The 21,609-nt window shown below is 37.3% G+C and overlaps 1 protein-coding gene across 1 annotated transcript; it reads right to left on the bottom strand.

The window, feature by feature from the left end:
• Positions 1-11,351: 11,351 nt before the first annotated feature.
• On the bottom strand, positions 11,352-20,865 carry LOC109241783 (girdin-like). The gene is made up of 9 exons (XM_019408557.1): positions 20,508-20,865; positions 18,147-18,344; positions 17,900-18,022; positions 16,965-16,993; positions 16,789-16,867; positions 14,436-16,047; positions 12,422-14,319; positions 12,146-12,282; positions 11,352-11,954 (listed from the first exon to the last, which is right to left on the bottom strand). Exons 1-9 carry the CDS (start codon positions 20,619-20,621, stop codon positions 11,735-11,737), a joined length of 4,410 nt encoding a protein of 1,469 aa, XP_019264102.1. The 5' UTR covers positions 20,622-20,865; the 3' UTR covers positions 11,352-11,734.
• Positions 20,866-21,609: the final 744 nt, after the last annotated feature.

Here is a 21,609-nt window from a genome sequence, read left to right as displayed (position 1 = left end):
ATATCTCCTAAATAGATATATAGGAAGATACTTCAAATGACTATTTTTAAAATGAAAATAAATATAAAAGATAACAATTATATGTATAAGTTGTGTATTTTATTTACCTCCAGGTTGGGATTCTTCGGATAAAGCTCTAAATAGCCAATTTACTTTAGGCTGCTTCTTCGGTTGTTCAATTTCTAGATCTGTGAATTGTTGGGTTGTTGCTACATATTTGTCACCCCTCCGCAACGTGTTCGAAGTTGCTTTTCTTGTTTGTCTTGGTTTCCAGCAGTCAAATTTAATATTGATGATGATGCATTTCTACTCATCTTCTGAAGAGCGTATGCAGTTTTTCCTCTATCTATGGAGAGAAAGTTAAGTAATTAATTTGGAAATAATTGGCGATTTTTAAGTAGTGATTATTTCTGTGTCTACCTTCTTTTGCCATTTTGTGGCCTGAGTAATATCTAGTTTGACATGGTGGAACCATTAATAACAATTGTATATATGTCGAGACAATATGAAAAAAATATATATACTCAAGTTAAATAGAGTTTACCTGTTCAAATTTTAGTATTTTGCACAGCCTATTCTCTTAATAGAAACTAATGTACCAATCTCCAATTTTCAACTTGCATAGCATAGTTTAGATTCTATTTTATTTTGGATTCTATTTGATAATTGTTATAGCAGCAAAAGAAAAATATCTTTCTGTTGGAACCAATCTACCGTATGTAGCAGCAAAATGTTCTTCTCCTTATGTATCTTTGATGGTTATAGGATTGTCACGTCCCAATTCCCAAACCCGGTCGTGATGGCGCCTCTCGTGAAGACAAGGTCAGCCAGACCAATACGGAACACCTCTTTTAAGCAGTAAGTCACCATTAAGCAATTATGAAGCATGATTTAATAACAATAATTACCGAAAACATAATAATAATAGTAGAACCATCCCGACACAGCCCGAACCGGGGTGTCACAAGTAACGAGCATCTATTAGAGTGAAGTTACAACTACAAGCCGAAAATATACAAAATAGGATTTATAAATAAAAGGAAGAAATGCGGTGCCGCGAACGCTGGCGGTCACCTCGCTCAACTTCGATAGCATAATCTCTAATCAGCTCAAAACCCGCTACCGGATGAACAAATACCTGCATCTGCACGCGAGGTGCAGGGAGTAAAGTGAGTACTCCAACTCAGTGAGTAATAAAGATAAATAACAACTGAGCAGTAAGAAATCACGTAAAACAACCACATGCTGTATAGAAGCAGGGTACAATCCTTTGAGAAAACAGTGAAACTGTGAAATCTTTGGAAATCTCTTGGCTCAGTTTAAATCTCTTTTGAAAATGATCTTTCCAACAGTTACGAAATGATTTCAAAACCGTTAGTGCCGATAAGCACAGAAAATTCGCCCCTCGGGCACAAATACCACAGTATAAAAAGGTAAAAAAAAAGGCAAGTAAATATGCAAGATGAGCACATAGAAATTCGCCCCTGGGGCAATATCTCGAAACAATACCAGCCCCTCGGGCTCACTCTCAGAAACACTCTCAGCCCCTCGGGCTCTCTCTCTCAGATCACTCTCAGAACAGAATCACATAGTAACCGCTGCGGCGTGCAGCCCGATCCATATATAGTCGACGGCGCTCACTGGGGGTGTGCAGACTCCGGGAGGGGCCCCTTACGGCCCAAGCGCAATATCAAGCCACCTCGTGGCATATAATATAAGGCCTGAAAGCCTTCTCACATCACACTTGAGGCCTGAAAGCCTCCTCACATCACACTCGAGGCCTGAAAGCCTCCTCACATATCACCGAGGCCTGAAAGCCTCCTCACATATCACTCGAGGCCTGAAAGCCTCCTCACATAACACTCGAGGCCTGAAAGCCTCCTCACATACACTCGAGGCCTGAAAGCCTCCTCACATATCACTCGAGGTATGAAAGCCTCCTCACATATCACTCGAGGCCTGAAAGCCTCCTCACATATGGCCCTCAGCCTCACTCAGTCCAGAAACCATCATAAGCCCCTCAGGCATCAATAAAATAGTAGTGCTCAGCCCAAACAACAGTGGAAATATCATTTAAGTCTCAAAGTTCAATTAAAGCGGCTGAGTTTGTAAAACAGTATAATCAACAGGACTGAGTTCAAGTAGTATATCAAAATAGCGAGGAAACAGTGATAAAAATCCCCGAAGGGTTCAGATAATTGGCACGAAGCCCAAATATGGCAATCAGCCCAAATCATGATAATAACAAATAAGTTTCAGTCAAAATATGCGGTAAAGGACGGACCAAGTCACAATCCCCAACGGTGCTCTACCCCACGCCCGCTATCCGGCGTGCAAGTCACCTCAATATAGCACTACGGTGTGCAATCCGGGGTTTCAAACCCTCAGGATATTATTTACAATCATTACTCACCTCGAACCGGCGAAATCTCTAGCTCGCGACGCCTTTGACCCTTAAATCGGCCTCCACGCGCGTCGAATCTATCCAAAACCAGAACGAATACGTCACAATATGCCAATGGAACAATACCCAATCGAAAACAATCGAAAAAAATTAAAAATCTCGAAATTGGCAAAAACCGAGCCCCGGGCCCACTTCTCGAAACTCAGAAATTCTTACACCAACGGATTCCTTATCTCTCCACGAGTCTATACATATAAGGAATACCAAAATCGGAGTCCAAATGACCCCACAAATCCCAATTTTTGTTCTCTTAAGTTTCAAGCCCTAAACCACCATTTTTGCCCATTAATTACTTGAGTTTTCAGCTCTAATCCATGTATTTACACCATAAAATCGTGTTTTAAATCCAAGAATCCATACCTTATCGAAACCCCTTGAAATCTCTCTTCAAAATCGCCCACAATCCTCCAAGTCCGAGGTTAGAAATGAGAAACCCTTAAAAATTCGCGAAGAAGACCAATTAAATATTCTGCCCAGACATTACCGCTTCTGTGGTCATCCTTTCGCTTCTGCGACTACCGCTTCTGCGGTTCCTCCTCCGCTTCTGCGGAAAATAACTTAACACCCCAGGCCGCATCTGCGGTCTAAAAGTCGCATCTGCGACTCCCCAGATGCGGTCCCCACTCCGCATCTGCGGTCCAGCCTAGCCTTGCCCTTTTCCGCTTCTGCGACTCCCACGCCGCATATGCGATACCGCTTTTGCGGAATTTCCCGAAGCAGCAGGCCTGCAATTTGCACAAGTCCAAAACTCATCCCGATAGCCATCCGAAATCACCCCGAGGCCCCAGGACCTCAACCGAAAATACCAATACATCCTAAAACGTTATTCAAACTTGTTCCAATTATCAAAACACCTCAAACAATACCAAAACCATCAAATTACGTCGAATTCAAGCCTAAGTTCTTCTAAAACTTCCGAAACACGCATTCGATCAAAAACCCAACCAAACGACGTCCGAATGACCTGAAACTTTACACACACATCCCAAATCACTTAACGAAGCTATAGCAACTCTCGAAATTCCATTCTGACCCTCGGATCAAAATCTCACCTATCAACCGGAATTCGCCAAAATACTAACTTCGCCAATTCAAGCCTAATTCTACACCGGACCTCCAAAATCACTTCCGATCACACTCCTAAGTCACAAATCATCTAACGAAGCTAACCAAATCATAAAAACTCCGGTCCGAGCTCATATACAGATAAGTCAACTCTCGGTCAAACCTTTCAAATTCAAAGCTTTCAACTAAAACTGTTCTTTCAAATTCATTTCAAATCTTCCTGAAAAACAAAACCAACGATCTACATTAGTCATAATACATAACACGGGGCAAGTCATGCCTGAGAACTGGCGATCAAAGTGCAAAAGTTCAAAACGACCGGTCGGGTCGTTACAAGGATCAAGAACAATGTTCACAAACAACTTCTTCTTCTTAAAAAGCGGCTGCAACAATGAACAAAAGAATGCAACGGTTGAGGTAGTACCTTTTAATAATCATTGCTAATCAAAATCATAATGTGCTAGGGAATATGATGGATTGATTGCTTGTCTTCTGGAATTTGAAGCAATTTTCTATTTCACATTTTATACCATTAATTCTTTCATGTAAAGCTTGTCGAGGTGTACAAAGTTTGTACGATGCAAGTACGTTGTGCAGGTGGTCAAATATTAAGTTTATTTTCTTTTTCATTTGAAGCAATGACAAATGCATAAAGCTCGCAGTTATTTTATGTAGATAGTTATGTAGGCATAAGCAACGAATTATTCGCGTATGTACAAATAAAATAATCAGATTGGATCCACATAAAGGTAATGAATACCTATAGTGTAGAATGCATCTATGTCTTTTTTGATTGGATGCAGTTTTGATTTTCTTCAAAAGAGTATGGTTGATCTGTAATAAGGAAGTAATGTAAATGTAGTGAATCGATTATAAATGAGAATATTTAATATAATCATTTATGGAAAACTTAATTAAAATTAAAACTAATGCCAGCTGGCGTTGCTAGAGAAGAGTAAATTAACTTATTATTATTCAGAAGACAATAAAGATAGAGCATTTGTAAATTTATTCTATCACAAAAGCAACTAATTTTTTTTCACTTTGATCTTTTTATCAAGCATTGGATTGTGTTTGTCATTGTTATCTTTATTCTTGTTGCTCCTCTTCCTTCTTAGCTTAATTAATGGTGTGTCAACGTCAATTTCATCGGTCGGAACATATTTTATAACTTCATGTATTTCCTCAGCTACCAAATTGTTGTTCCTGTCTTCTTTTGCAATTTTTCGATCAATCTTCACGAGGATATTGAATTCTTTTCCCTTACTCAAAACCAAAATACTTTGATTCCTCTTTCTGTAGGAGTAAAAAGGCAAATACATTAGTATAAATATCGGCTAAAACATATGGAGAACTTATTCAACCTGAATGTTTCTTTTGACTAATAGGTATTTTACCTTTTCAGATGTTGAATCAACATATTCTTTGACATCGCAACCAAAAAAGTATCGTGCACCATCAAACAACGTAATACTTATATATTGTTCTTCCGCAGAAACATCAAACTTTAACCTATATCTAAAGCACAATTCAGTAATTAGATCATTAACTCTTCAATTGTTTGTTTTGGATAATATATATATGTTCATGTATCTTACCTTTCATCATAATCAATATCTTCTATCTTACAGTAGCCACAAGTGGCACTACTATTTATAACAGTTACTCGCTTGTGGCATTTCTTGCAAGCATGGTACCATGGGTCATGGTTACTGTTGATGTCAGTAATTTTTGCTTTGAACTTACAATATATGTCCTATACGTAAATTAGGAGGAACATTTTGTTAGGTTGTAAACATATAAATGTAGGATACATTGTGCTAGATTTTTTAAGATAAATGTACCTTCAAGTTGACAATTGAGCCGTCTATAATATCAGTGATTTTGACTTCTCTAGCTATTTGCATTAGTCTACTTGGCATTAAACTTATGTCTATCTTGCTTGCCTTCATATTGTCATTCCTGTATTATAAAACTTCCTTTAGAATGTTCCATATACCACATATGGAGAGTAAATAAGTTAAAAGAGAAATTGACAATTTACCATTTGTTGAGATTTTTCGCCTTCTCAAATGTTGGGTAGATTAGCACGCTACTAACAGGTGTCGTCGAAAGGACAAAATCCCCTATTTAAAAAGGATCAGCGAATTTAGTGTTACCTTAAGGCTGTCTAAAAAATTATGGAAATACATAAGGTATGAGGTGTTATACCTTGGAAAGTAGAGCTTTTAGCATCACAGAAGGCTACTACTGGCTTGGAATTTTCAATGCTCTCTAACAATTCCCCCTCAATTTCAGCTAAGTCTCCCCACAAAGTCAAAGTTTTCCTATCATACCTACATATTTAAAATTGAGTGTCTTAAAAATTACATTCTACATTTGCAGGTACTAAAGTTTAAAATATGAGTGGTGAGTAACTGGTGGTAAGTTACCTCTCGTTCATAACTATTACTTCTCGCCTTTTGCTTCGTCCTTCTCCATTTAGTGCTTTCACTTTTATTACAATGCAAACCACATCTAAGAAAAATGGATTATTAAATATTGAATAATTGCAGCTGCAAAATACTCAATAAATATATGTAGGTATTTACCAAATAAAATCTCATTAGTAAATTGTTTTGACTCGTCCAAAGAAATAAAACGATTGGAGAATTGTTGATACATAAATTCAGTGTTGCACTGCATTGCTATTAAATGCTACTTCGAGGTCCTTGTGCACAGATAAGAAATCTTTCTGTTTATAATATAGTAGCTTTTATTTTGGTCGAAAAAATTCTTCCATACTTGAACATCATTGTTGAAAAGAGTAGTTTGTATTTTTGTTCCCTGTGTCAATACGGACAAGCAATAAAGTCACCAAAGGAGGCAGTGCATTGAGAATTGAATAAAAGAAACTATTTTAATAAAATTACCTCTTCATCAACGAATATTAGTTGCCAACGTACACCTTCGCCGTTCTCATTTTTGTATTCCTTTATTAAGCGTCGTCGAATGACTAAAACTTTAATTACCCATTCTGTAGCATATTTCTTCAACTTGCTAATAGGTATGCACAACTTTCCTAGCTCTTCTTCGTTTGCCATTGTAAGTTATCCTGTAGTAGCTAGGAGAGTAGAGGCAACACAATATATTGTTCTAATGTAGAATTTTTTACCTATCCAATATATGTCCTTTAGAAGATGAAGCAACAAATACAATATATAGTTGCGAATATATATCCTTTAGAAGATGAAGCACCAAATGCAATATATAGTTGCAAGACAAGTAATGTTCAAAGAAGCTACTGATTCTTGAGGTTTAATTGAAAAATCAAGCAACGTCAATATATGAATATCTTAATAAAGTTTAAAGGTAATGACAAGAGTGTAGAATTATTACCAATTTTGTGATGCGGCAACCAAAAAGCCTGTAAAGAAAACTGTACCAAAAAGAATACAAGGATGATGGGACAAAGACACCTTATTGTGTATTTATATAGAGTGCTGGGAAGAATCTGAAAAGGCATGTAGAAGGAGTTATATGAAAGAACAAAATATAAAGAGTGAAATTACTGTAAATAATAAGTAAAGGAATGATTTCTATAACTTTATTAGGGAAAAGAAACGGAAGAAATCAGCCATCAATGTTTGGGAAAAAAGTCAGAACACCAATTTTAGGGTGTTCTTCAAAAAGAACGTGGGGGTTAAAAACCAAATTAATGATTTCAGTAACTTTATTAGGAATTGAAACTGAAAGAAGCAGCCATCAATGTGCATATGATTTCAGTCACTTTATTGTTTATACGTTACCCAAGCTCTTTTCTACGGATTCATCCTTTTTAATTAGGTCATGTAATTTAATGGTCATGTACTTATAATATTACTATTCCATATTTATTATATTAAATGTTTAATATTTTATTATATTTTACTTAAAACAAATTTACAATTGGGGCAAAATAGTAATCCAACTTTGCAGGAAAGAGCTTCCCACTTTTAGTATAATATGATTAGTAAGACTTTATTGAGTCTTTAGTACAACTCCTAGTCCAGCAATCTTGGTTTCGGATGAGTTTCTAAAGTTCCTTCAAAATCATAAATCAGTTAAGGAATCTTCTTCAGTTACTGCCTTTGCTAGGTTAGATAAAACATGTCTTATCACCTCTTCCAATAAATGGGTGATCGATTCAGGTGCCGCAAATCACATGACAGGTAATCGAAATATTTTTTTCTAGCTTTCGCTCACATAAAGCACCCTCTCCAGTTACTGTAGCTGATGGATCAACTTGTAGCAGTGTTGGATCTGGGACTGTTAAACCAACTTTCTCTATTACCCCGTCATCTGTATTAAGTCTACCAAACTTGGCCTTTAACTTGATTTCTGTTAGTAAAATCACCAAATGCCTTAATTGTTGTGTTGCATTCTTTCCCGATCATTGTTTGTTTCTAGATCTTACAACCAAACAGGTTATTGGTAAAGGATATTTATCTGGTGATCTCCGCATCCTTGATGAATGGGAGCCACGGTCTATTGCATGCTCTAGTGTTGTGTCTCCCTTTGAAGCACATTGTCGATTGGGACACCCCTCTTTGCCTTTGTTGAAGAAGCTTTGTCCTCAATTTTAGAATATTTCTTCATTGGATTGTGAGTCATGTCGATTTGCAAAACACCGTCGCATCTTGTTAAGTCCAAGGGTTAATAAACGAGTTGAGTCAGCTTTTGAGTTAGTTCATTCTGAGGTTTGGGGACCATGTCCCGTTGTTTCCAAAATTGGGCATAAGTATTTTGTTACCTTTGTAGATGATTTTTCTCGAATGACTTAAATTTACTTTATGAAGAGCCGCTCTGAAGTGTTTGCTCACTTTTCTGCCTTCTGTGCTGAAGTCAAAACTTAATTTAACGCTTCGGTGCGTATTCTAAGGAGTGATAATGCTAAAGAATACATGCCAGAGTTATTTCAGTCGTACATGAGACAACATGATATACTACATCAGTCTTCATGTGTTGATACACCCTCTCAAAATGGAGTTGCTAAGAGGAAGAATAGACATCTACTTGAGACAGCTCGGGCACTTTTGTTCCAAATGACGGTTCCTAAACAGTTCTGGGCTGATGCGGTCTCTACGGCTTGCTTTCTGATTAATCGCATGCCGTCTATTGTGCTTGGTGGTAATGTGCCTTACAGTTTCCTTTTTCCAAACAAGGCAATATTTCCGGTGGAACCTAAGGTATTTGGAAGCACATGTTATGTTCGAGATGTTCGACCATCTGTTACCAAGTTGGATCCCAAGGCATTGAAGTGTGTTTTCCTTGGCTATTCTCACCTTCAAAAGGGGTATCGGTGTTATTCTACTGAACTTGGCAAATATTTGGTGTCAACTGATGTGGTATTTTCAGATACTACACCATTCTTCTATGCACCTCCCATTTCTACAAGTCAGGGGAGGAAGATGAGTGGCTAGTATATCAGGTTACTCGTACTTTGACAGAACAGCGAGATGATGTTCCTCCATCTCCTAATTCTATCGAGCACCAATCCACTATTCTACCTACAGCACCTGCTCCAACTGTGTTAGCAAGACCGCCAATTGCTCAAGTTTACTCGCGGAGGCAACAGATGAATGATACATGTTCTGCACCAGTTCCTTCGTCATCAGTTCCTTCATCATCAGATTTGCCTCCACCTGACCCTCCAGAAAACCTTGACCTTCCAATTGCTCTTCGCAAAGGTATACGTACTTGTAAATCCACATATTCTATTGCTAATTTTGTTTCCTACGACCACTTGTCTCCTGCATCTAGATCTTTGATTGTGTCTCTATTCTATACCCCAAAACGGTGAAGGAGGCTTTGAATCATCCTGGATGGTCTGAAGCAATGCTTGAGGAAATACATGCCTTAGAGAAAAACCACACTTGGGATTTAGTGGATTTACCCAGTGGAAAGAAAGCAGTGGGATGCAAGTGGGTCTTCACAGTTAAAGTTAATCCTGATGGCTCTGTGGTGAGAGTTAAGGCCAGACTTGTGGCTAAGGGGTATGCTCAGACTTATGGGGTGGATTATTCAGACACCTTCTCTCCGATTGCCAAACTTACTTCTGTCCGCTTGTTCATTTCTCTAGCTGCTTCTGAGAATTGGCCTTTGCATCAATTGGATATTAAGAATGCTTTTCTTCATGATGATCTCCATGAAGAGGTATATATGGAGCAACCACCTGGTTTTGTTGCTCAGGGGGAGTATGGCAAGGTCTGCCATTTGAAGAAATCCTTATATGGCTTGAAGCAGAGTCCTCGGGATTGGTTTGGTAAATTTAGTGAAGCAGTTCAATAATTTAGGCTGAAAAAGAGCAAATGTGATGATTTTGTCTTCTACAAGCAATCAACAGTTGGATCTATTCTCCTTGTTGTATATGTGGATGACATTGTTATCACAGGGAGTGATTATGTAGGAATCTCTTCTCTCAAGTCTTTCTTGCATACTAAGTTTCATACAAAAGACTTGGAACAACTGAAATACTTCTTGGGAGTAGAAATAACTAGAAGCAAGAAGAGAATTTTTCTATCTCAGAGAAAGTATATTCTTGACTTACTAGCAGAAACTGGTAAGCTGGCTACCAAGCCTTGTAGTACTCCAATGGTTCCTAATTTGCATCTTATGAAAGATGATGGTGATCCATTTAATGATACAGATAGATACAGGAGGTTAGTTGGGAGATTAAACTATCTCACTGTGACTCGTCTAGATATTGCTTTTGCAGTGAGTATGGTTAGCCAGTTCATGTCCGCGCCGGCAGTTAAACATTGGGAGGCTTTGGAGCAGATCCTATGTTACTTAAAAGAAGCTCCTGGACTTGGCATATTATACAGCAATCACGGTCATTCTCGTATTGATTGTTTTGCAAATGCAGATTGGGCTGGATCCAAGATTGATAGAAGATCTACTATTGGTTACTGTGTATTTGTTGGTGGAAACTTGGTATCATGGAGAAGTAAGAAGCAAAATGTTGTATCTAGGTCTAGTGCAGAATCCGAGTATAGAGCTATGGCACAATCAACATGTGAGATAATGTGGATACATCACCTTTTAACTAAAATTTGGTTGAAGCATCCTACTCCATCAAAACTCTGGTGTGATAATCAAGCTGCACCCCATATTGCCTCAAATCCAGTGTATCATGAAAGAACCAAACATATTGAAGTTGAATGTTATTTTATTCGTGAGAAGATTCAGGAGAACTTGATTTCTACTGGCTACATGAAGACGGGAGAGAAGCTAGCTGATTTGTTCATTAAGCATTGAATGGCACTCGAGTGGATTACCTTTGTAACAAGCTGGGCATGATCAATATATATGCTCCAGCTTGAGGGGGAGTATTACAAAATGAACCTAGATACTTTACACGATGAACATAGATTGTTTCTTAGTAGTGTACATAACCCATATATAGATAGCAGATTTGTAGGAATCTCTTTTATTTCTTTCCTTAGTTAGCACCTGATGTACATGTATATATATATGTATCACTACATGGAATAATATACCAATTTGATTCTTCCATACCTTGTTAATTACAGTCATTAAGATGGAGAGTTACTATATATATTGACGCTAAGCAAATAGCTGTATTCGTAGAAAGTTGAGATGGTTGGCATCTCCCCCGACAGGGACGGGAATAGTCTTCGGGCTTTACCTGTGTTACCACACATCCGGTTAAGGCTTCCCACCGGTGGATCTTACCCCATGTTTTTTCTTTCATCGTCCTTCAGTAATCGTTTTCGGAAGTAGACTAGAATTGTTTGTCAAGTTGAGAAAAGTAGAATACAAAATAAAGAAGAAATATTCATAAGAAAAAAAATATCTACTCAAGTACTTACTCTTGGAATAGGATCATAAATGGACTTGAACAATGTCCAAAGTAAAGCATGAATCGCACTGCCTTTTGCCTAATTTGCAGAATGCATCCGAATAATTACCTAGACTGATCATGTACAAATAACAGAAATGAAATTTTTGGTACTCTGCTACAAGACACTCTGACTCCTTCACCAAAGAGATCATAAACTACCTATACAACTGCTGATCTTTTGGTGATTATCACGTTTTTTAAATTATGGTATACTCGGGGTCCGTTCAATGAAAATGAACCCCAGTACTTTGGCGACAACTAATTTCTACCATTCTTGATTGAATCAGCTGTGTATGAACATAACGTACTGGAGAAAAGAGTCATATATCAGCATCAGCTGACCAGAAAGAGGAAAGGTAAGATCCTCTGCCTGTCTTCTGATCATGTATGGATTTCAAAGTCATCACGAGTTGCTCGCGTTGATCTTCCACTTCTGCATATTTTAGGCTCATGTGCAGGTATCGATCACGAATTTCTTGCAGCTCAGCTTCAAGCTGAGATATTTTTTGCAGATTCTTGTCTCTTCCTTTGGATGACAAACTGAAGATACAAACATTTGGAATATTAAGATTTCAATCTTGAATTATAACTTGTTAATTAATCATATATACTCTCAGTTGTCCTGAAGATATGATAATGCAAAAAGGTGTTCCAGAATCCACAAAAAAACATCAGGAGAAACAAAAACAAAGGTTAGGACACAAAACCAAAAGAATTTTATATAGGCTCACCTAATTAGATGGGATTCACGTATACGATTGCTCTCTAAAGTCTGAACTACTGTATCCCCCGGAAATTGGATAGCTGATACACTTTTGGCGACTGTCTCTTGAAGATCTCTGTTGTAGTTGCTTTCTTTGTTCCCATCCTAAATAAATATGTGGGAATATCATGACGTTAATAAATAGAAGAAATTATAATAACTACAAATTTCTAGAAAGAAAGTAATTAATAACTATTTACACTGTGGCACACAAAGGAATGAGGATAGTTCTAGTAGCACGTACTTGTCGAGAGTTGCCTTGAATCTTCTGAACATTCTCCTCTCTTTGGTTGTCTAATCGCTTTCTCTTCAATTCTTCCTCGACTGATTCAACTTGCTTCAAGCAGCCCTCTTTCTCGAATTGAAGGGATTTTATTTTCCGCAGAAACTGGCTATTTACTCTTCTAAGCTGGCAAACCTCATTTTTCAGCTCGGAAACCTTGGCACACATTACTTCTTTTGCAGTTAAGTCTCCTTCTAACCTCAGAACTTTCTCCTCTAGTGAAATTTTCTTGTATTTGCATTCTTCCGCTTCAGCCACTGCCTTGTGCATGCAAGAGATCTCCTGAAGTAATGACGCCTTCTCTGCCTTCAACTCTTCACAATCTTCATATTTCAACTGCAGTGTAACTTGTAATCTCTCGCTTTCAAACTTCATCCTAGAAAGTGCTCCTTTAAGATCCAATACTTCCTCCTGAAGTAATGGTAACGTTTGCAGTCGCATCTTTAGAATGGAATTCTCTTCAGTCATTTGCAGCATTTGACATTCAGAAGACAGTAGTTTTGACTCAAGCTCATTAATGGTGCATTTAAGCTTTGCTTCATTGGACGCAAGATGTTCCATTGTCCTCAGTAGCTTCTCACAGTTAGCTGCCAAAGTTCCCTCCTTGGCTTTGGAAGTACCAAGATCACTCATAAGATTTGACATCTGCACCATGAGGGACTGTACCTGTTGTTGCAACTTTTCAACTTCGACGGTATTCTCCAGAGATATTTCATGCAGTGTGCACTCTTCTACAAGAAGTTTCTCTCTATGCTCTATAGTCTGTAGGTGGAGATCATCAAGTTTGAACTTAAGGATCTTCTCTTTTGATTCAATTTCTTCCAGCACTGAAGAAAAGTTAGCTTCTAAAGACTCTATCCTTTTCAAACAGGTGGAGAAAGAATACTGAGATTTCCTCAGTTCTGCTTCCAAAACATTATGGCTCGTATGCAATTTTAACTTTTGTTGCCTTAGTTCTGCATTCAAGTTTTGAAGCAAACGACACTCTTCCATAAGGCTTTCTGTTGTCGATTGGAGTTTTGGATTTACTTTCTTTAGATACTTGCACTCTTCTTGAGCATCTAACCATCGGTTTTGCATCTCCAGCAACTTTTCTTTCATATCGAGCTTTTGCGACTCCTTTTCGTGTTCTAATTCTCTGACCTTTTCCTGAAGGTTCACAACACGATTACCTGAATGCTGCAGTTCCAAGCGATTGAATTCCATTGCATCAGTCAAATGCCTTAGTTGAGCTTCCAACCCTGATACTCGTTCTGACAGATCGACATTTTCTTTTTCTACTTCATACAAATTAAGTTCTAACTCATATTTGTCACTCTCTAGCTCTAATGATTTCATTTTGAGCGTCACCTTAGAGGCATCTCCACAAATACATTTATCAAGAAACATCAAACCATTTGTGGAAGTGTCTAAAGATTTAGAGGTGGCACTAAGTTCTTGTTGCATGTTTTCCATTCTCTCCTCCATCTGACATTTACTCATTTGGAGATCAGAGATTTGAGTTCTCAAATCAGTCTGCTGGTGCCTTAGAGCTTCGATCTCTGCATCCTTTTTCAAACAGTCTGTTTTCAGTTCCAGTATCTCCGAGTTCTTTGCTAAATTATCACTGCTTAAATTTTGACCCTTGATGTCTAGCACCTTATTTGAATCCTCAAGCCTTTGACAGCAAGAACAAGGAATTTTTTCCTCTGGAAGGTCATCCTTTTCTCCATCTTGGACTTCAGATGCATCCTTTACTGTTATTTTGGGTTCCTCCTCTATATGTTTACTACCATCAAGACATACAGCCGATCTGTACCCCAATAACTGGAGCAATTTTTTCAACACCGCATCAGTTTGCTCGTCCTTAGTGGTATGACCTGTACATTTACAAAGATCTAAATTACAAATAGCATCTTTAAACTCAGTGTTGATAGTAAAGAAAGGACACTTTGTCTTGTATTCCTGTTGCATGAGAAACATTCTAGATACTTACATAATGTGTTGAGCAAGGCATAGACATCTTCAATACGTTCTGACTCAGAACTCTGGAACATTGCAGATACATTTTCATGAGTCAAACCACCATGACAACTTTCTTCTGGATGACATTCTAATGGGATTGCAGCAACTTCAGTTCTCTGATCTCGTTCTTGTACTTCAAAGCAACGTGAGATGATTTCAGCATTAAGCCTCGAAGCATTGTCCTTAACTCGTGAGTGAAACTCCATTTGAGCTAAGTTCTCTTCCTGATCACAGGTTTTCTGCTTACTTTCAGAGGCAGCCGTCTCTGCAATTATTTTCTTCTTCCCCTTATCATCTTGAAATGGTGAAGAAAGGAGCTCACCGTTACTTACTTCAAATTCGGAACCAGCAGGTGATTGTTCACTTAGCTGACCCTCGACGGACGATGAACTTAAAAGGGGACCGCTGATAGAGGAAGTTCCCTTTGATTTCAGTTCGTACAGAAGTTCCAGATTTTCTTCTGTCAGCTCCTTGCAATCTCTCTCAAGTTCCTGAAGCTTTTCTTTGAGAGTCTCATTTTCCCTGATCAGATCACAGTCAGCTGCAGGTTTGGCCTTATTCGTCTCGGAGCCCTCTGCACTTAAAATTCTGGATAACTCTGCCTTCAGATAAGCAATTTCCTCTTCTTGTTCACTCGACTTAATTTTCCATTTTTCTTCACAATCTAAAAGAGCCTGAGTTCTGTGACCTTGCTCAAGTTCAATCTCATGAGTTTTCTCCCTGATGATTTTTTCCAGGTGGAGAGTGGTGGTTTCCAGATTTATCTGTGATTCCTGCAACTGTTGAAGCTTGTCCTCTAGGTTCTGTTGGTTCACTATATGGAGGTTCTCAATCTCCAGTTTCTGGTTTTCAACAGTTTCTTCCATCTCCTGCAGAATGGAGACCAGTTGAATATTTGATTCTTGAGTTTTATTTAGCTGTAAAGACATACTGTCATTTGATTCTTTCTGAATCCTTAGCTCCTCTTTTAAAATCTTTTGGACACTGTCCATATCTCTGAGTTGGAGCATCAATCTATCAGTTGCTTTTTCCTTTTCCATAGATTCTTGTAAAAGGGCCTCCAGGTCTTTGATTTCTTGCATCAATCCATCACGTTCGGCGCCCAGTGAACAATGCTCCATCTTAAGGTTTTCTATCTGCTGTGTCTGGTCAAAAAACTCCTTCCTTGACATTTCCAAGTCGATCTTTAAGCTTTGAGCATTTTGTTCCCACACCATGGCCTCTGCAATTAGTTCTTTACTGGTAATATCCTTGGCTTGTAAGGAGTTTCTAGAGGAAGCAGCAAGTTGCACTGATGCAGTGTTATCATGTGATAACTGTTTGTAATCATCTTTTTGATTTTGAGCATTCTTTCCTGATCCCGAATTCATTAAATTATAGGGAGAGTTGTACGATTTGGGCGATTCACAAAAAGAGTAAGAACTGCAGGATGCACTACTCCTGGAATCAATTGATTCTTGTCTGCCAATTATGTGATTAACAGGCCTGTTTGAGTCACTTAGGGAGGAAAAACTTTCTCTGCCCAATGAATCCTCAGTAGAGCCAAAGCTATGAGATGAACTCAGAGCTCGGAAACCAGTTTCCTGTTGGGAAAGCATAATATTGCTTAAATTCTATAGGAAGCTGGAGGTGATAAAGTAACCAAATCAATGCACCATAGATACTTGTAATACAAGATTCCCAAGAGAAGACGTGGGTAAAATAATAAGGAGAAGTGTACGCGATTTGTGATATTTGAGCCTATATATGCATCCGGTGAGTTCAATTATTCAAGTAATTTGATATATATCTATGATTTTCTAACTAGCCCTTGTTTTTGTGTCCCATAATTTTTAATTTGCAGTATCTGTATCTCTGTCTGTGACCATGTCCAACGCCATGTCTAAGCTACTAAGGCTGCATTCAAGATTTAGATTCCAGGCAATACTGCAGCCACTTTTTAGCTCTTTATATGTAATTGACTAACTGACATAAGTTTCCTGAGAGGTTATGGTACACTTTTTGCCTGGTCAATTCTAGATAGATTAGTAAAAGCATTGCATGAAACTCAGACTTGGCTTACACTGAAAATGAAGACAGGACATGTTAATTTATTCTATTGGTCAGTTCCACTAAAGGTCTAATTTTTTATTATTAACTGCATTTTGAATGTGTGAATGAAAAAGTAGAAATAGTTATCCAAATATTAAGTAGGAGACTAGTTAAACTCTAATTGTGTGAATAATCAAATATTAGGAAATTAAGTTGAGAAAAGAGATTTTCTCATATAATATCGCAACTAATGTTGACAAATGCATAAATCCTTATAACTTGTAGTTAGATACCTCTGTTTTGATTTCCATGTTATTGTATTCCACATTCTCTTCTTCTGTGTGGATGGACATGTCTTTAAATTCATTATCCCTACAAGTTCCAAACTGATTCTTTTAAGTATGGGTAATGAAAAAGAAGTAGAAATCTGGAAAACTCAGCAAGAAATTGCTATCTTCTAGTGACAAACCTGATTGCTGTCAGACACTGGATCTCCAGCTGCAGAAACATAAGAAACTGAATCAATGGCAGGTAAGGACAAAAGCTGAAAGTACATGTACTCAGGTGTACTTGAGCTAACATGTTCCTGAATTAAATATAGGCCAAGCACGTAAGGAATTGACTGAAAATCTTTGACAAGGACCTCGAGTATTCAGGATGGGGTGAACATTAGGATGCTCCAAATTATGAGTAATTTGGTGCAGTTCAGATGAGGAAGTCAAAGCTGGAAACATATTTATTATGTTAAGTAAATTTGTCCAATATTGTTTCTTTGATCATCACGTTTATTAAGTTAAGTAATTCGTAATAATAACATATTCAACTTCACATTAAAAAAAGTATGTAAAATATAGCATAAGCATGCAAAGTAGTACATGGGGCTCTCAAATTTTTATGAGCAAAGTAAATGATAAAACTAATATCCTTTCAGTATATAGCTTGTAAAATTACAAGTATACTATTGAACGAAAAACAAATTACATCGTATTACCGAGAAGCAAACCTAGAGTTTATTTACTTGAAAAGTATTGAGCACAAATGAAACCAAAAGCTTTCTAGAGGGGATTACTAAGATCTGAGAAGCCAGCCGATAACACGGTTCTTGAGCTAAGCTCACAGATAAAATTAGTGACTGATTCATTTGTTAAAAGAAAAATAGGTTGTTTTGTACTTTTGTCCAGTAAGGAAACAGGAAAGATTTTTTTTTTCTCTCTTTGTACTTAGTAGAGGAAGATGAACCTGCTCATTGCAAAAGAAGCATGGAATATTGGTAAAATATGATAGGGTGGGTCTACAAAGAGTAATGTCTGAAGGAAAGAAAATGGTAATCATATAATATACTAGATAATGTTTTGCAATTTGAAGTGCTAATATCAAACTTAAAAGCATCAGAAGAGGTCTCACCTGTAGAATTGTGGTATAATTACATTTTTTCAAAGGTAAGGAAACTGGAGTATAAGCTTTTGCATCCCTGTAGAGGGCAGGATTTACAGCAGCCTCACCGAGGATGCTAGATCTCGCAGATCCCTGAAACAGAAAGCTGGTAGCATTATAAACATGAAAACTGAGAGCCAAGTGTAGCAAATTCAGTAAGCTTAAAGCATATTGATCCAATAATATCAACAGATAGAAATATAGGAAGATGTCTGACCATTGTTACAATAAACTTAAAAGGGAATTGCTCTTGTTGGTTTGAGATATCATCTGGGGTAATCCATATAGACTGCGACCATGTCTCTGTCCATTGACAATTGCCATTTCGTACCGAGGCTTTCCCTGATTTGCTGACTGTTTTCCCTGTTTCCATGGAGACAAGAGAGATGGAAAGTTTGTCCCATCCTTTAGGTACCTGAGAGGAAAAGCAAACCGTAGAAACTTTGATAATACTGAAATTGGATGTCAAGTTTTTGGTCGATATGAAGATAGTTAGGCTATTGAGACATTTATATTAGATGATTAATCTTTGAAATCTATTTATCAAGCAACAGGAAGAAGGATATCGTAGCTTGCCATTATCTTAAGAGTATCTGTTCAGTCACAAATACTCAAGCAGGGCAAGAAATTCACCATGTAAAACAACAATATTATGCAGCAAACAAATACATGAGACAAGACAATTTAGCTCTTGGACTCATAAAGAGCGTGTACAAATCAATGAATATTTTCAAGGTTGAAGGAAACGTTTTAAAACTATTGAACCATAACCAAGTTTCATGGAAAGAGGCATATAAAGCGGTAGGGCATGTTTATGGGACTAATTTGACCTAAAATTTTTGAAGGTTCCTTTATGAGTTATTCATTTCCCCCATTGTCAATTTTCTACCCTGAAATACTAATGCACTGTTTATATTCATTTCCTTATATACTATCAAAGGTACTATGTTATCTATCTTTTTCTGTTTTCCGCTTTTGAATTCAGGAACTAATCCTTCCATATACCTCCAATGTGCCATTTATTCGTACCACTTTATATATGGTTTATACTTCAGTCTGCTTCCTAGTTCAATCGTTTATTACTAATGATATAAGAATAACAGAGTTGTTATATCAATTCTGGAGCAATTGGAACTTCCATTGTTTTCCAAAGTACGTTTTCTAGTGTTTCTTTCTCCTTGTCTCCTGCCAACTTTCAAGGAACCTTATCCCTTTTCCATGTGCTCCGAGATCTTTTATCTAGATCATACTACGTATGATCTTGTTGCTTCTCTGGTATTATCTTTGTGAAAAATTTTCTTACATATTGGAACATTGTGTGACTATTGACAAGGGGTAGACTAATAGTATTGTGCTTCTCTTTTGCAATAGCCGCAACACCACTAAAGTTGAATGTGTAAATAACAGTAATAGCTGGAATATCTGGTTTCTTTCAATTTTACTCTATGCCAAGGATGGCATTAGCACGAGAAGAACTAAGGACTACAGTTACTTTTACAACTTAAATTAGCAGAAGAGGACCCAAAATTTGTGAACAAAATTGCGAGTGCACATGTACATTTACCATTAGCTACCTGGGCATCTAACAAAGAAGAAAGATTTTTGAAACTTGTGGTCTAAACCAAGTCATTGTATGGCTATAAATCATCTCATTAACGGTAAAATTAGAAATTCAAAGTTAAAATTGTTTCTAAATTTAAGAAGTTGTCATTCTTTTGGGACCGACTAAAAAGGAAAATGTGCCATATAAAAATGGGATAGGGTATAGAACTTTGCACAATTTCCGTATTTGGTATGTCACAAATCTTTGCTTCACTTCTCTTTAGAAATTCCTACCATTATTTCGATGAACCAACAAATTAACGGCTATCTAATAGCTTCCCGTGACATGGAACAAATAAGAAATACTCCTGTAATAAAATAATACTGAAGAAGATAAATTCCAGCCTATCTAACATATATGTCCAAATAAAAACACATGTTGTTACAGAAGAATATAAGAATAAAGGGCACATGCATTTATGCTCCTTTATTAACACACTCTGCCAAACTCTACATTAAGCTGTAACAATAACTTACACCCAGAATCCAACACGAATAAGCACAATTCAACATGTATCCCACTACATTGATTTATTTGCTTAAAAAATAAATAGAATAAATCGACAAATTATCACAGAAAATCCAAACTCTATCAGGTATGTCAATAGTAAACCAATTAAACAGCATCATACATCAGGAAAAAATCAGTATCAAGAGCTAACGCATAGTGTAATTCGTACTAAGCTGTATATTATACCTGGAGATACTCAAAATGTAAATTATACCTCGAGATACTCAAATACACAAACACACGCACATTGATTTATTTGGTTCAACACTCAGAAAAATCACAAATTATAGCAGAAATTCCGAACTTGAGCAGGCACATAAACAGTAAACCAATCGAACAGCATAAGGTACAGCAGAAAAAAAAAATTCAAGTGCTAATTGCACATAGTGTAATTCGTATATATATTAAGCTGTAAATTATACCTCGAGATACTCAAAATACACACACACACATATTCGCACATACCTGACGAGCGTGAAGGTTGGAGAAGGAGAAATCAAGTCGTTGGCCTGATCTCTCAGAAAACGAAGAAGACGACCTGTGGCGGTGCAATTTGAAAATCTTATCTCTGATCATCATCTCAAATCCTTAGTAATAATGCAATGGTAATAGATAGAGTTGGAATATAGAAGCTCATATAGCAGAATAATGGAGGGGAGGGACGTTCTGCGTGTAGAAAGGTGAAAGTGGAAAGAGAGTGGAGTGGATAACTGAATTCTCTTCTGTGTGCTAAAAGTAGACTAGTAGTGGGTTTAGCTATATTCGCTGCTGTCGTTATCGTTATTCAATATCGGAGTTGGAGTTGGTTGGTAATTAGATGGGGTTATTTTGGCGTTTACTGCTGATTCCCTTGGTTATTCAACTTACCCTCTATTTATAGAATGGGTTACGTTCCCACTGGTCACAAGAAAAGATAAAAGGGGTCGTTTGGTACACAGATAAATTATCCCGAGATTATATAATTCTGGGATTATAATTCCTACACTAATTTATTCTACTTGGGAGGTGGGATAATATAGTCCCAATTTTGACGGGATAATGTGGAATATCCTGTATTAAGACTGGAATTAAATTATATCATGTTTAATTTAATAAGCCTCCTCCAAGAGTGGTCCGTGTTCCTCGGCAACGGTGCCAAAAACTTGTTGCTCCCAAATGCACACGCAAGTATACGTGGTCGTACGAGTAATAAAGTGATAAATTGAGTGTCTAACCCACAGAGACTTGTGTTAGCTACCCACTAATTGTACCAAGATTATTATTCAGTCGAGTCAATTAGAGTTCAAAGGTGTGATTATTCTAAGCAATAATTCTAATAATTAACTAATTTATCAAGCAACAAAATAGTTGTTGTGTATTCAGTAGAGAAAATATTCCAGGGTTATGATTGATTCACCAATCCTATTGTGCTCTAATTAACTACCCCTTTCATACAATTCACTCATGGTTACTAATTAATCGAACAATTGCTCTCGTAGTATTCTTTCGTATTCCTACTCGCCTATTCAAAATAGATTAATGCCTATATTCCTATGGAATCATTCTATTAAGAATTCATTAATATTAC

This window comes from Nicotiana attenuata, unplaced genomic scaffold (genome assembly GCF_001879085.1).
Source record: "Nicotiana attenuata strain UT unplaced genomic scaffold, NIATTr2, whole genome shotgun sequence".
Taxonomy (NCBI): Eukaryota; Viridiplantae; Streptophyta; class Magnoliopsida; order Solanales; family Solanaceae; genus Nicotiana; species Nicotiana attenuata.
This window is presented reverse-complemented; position numbering and strand designations above follow the sequence as displayed.

Coding starts and splice junctions, on each gene's coding strand:
- LOC109241783 (XM_019408557.1), bottom strand. CDS start 20,621: ATGATGATCAGAGATAAGATTTTCAAATTGCACCGCCACAGGTCGTCT. Junction 16,048..16,788: donor ACATGGAAATCAAAACAGAG/GTATCTAACTAC, acceptor CTTTCCCAACAG/GAAACTGGTTTCCGAGCTCT. Junction 14,320..14,435: donor TGCCTTGCTCAACACATTAT/GTAAGTATCTAG, acceptor GTAAATGTACAG/GTCATACCACTAAGGACGAG.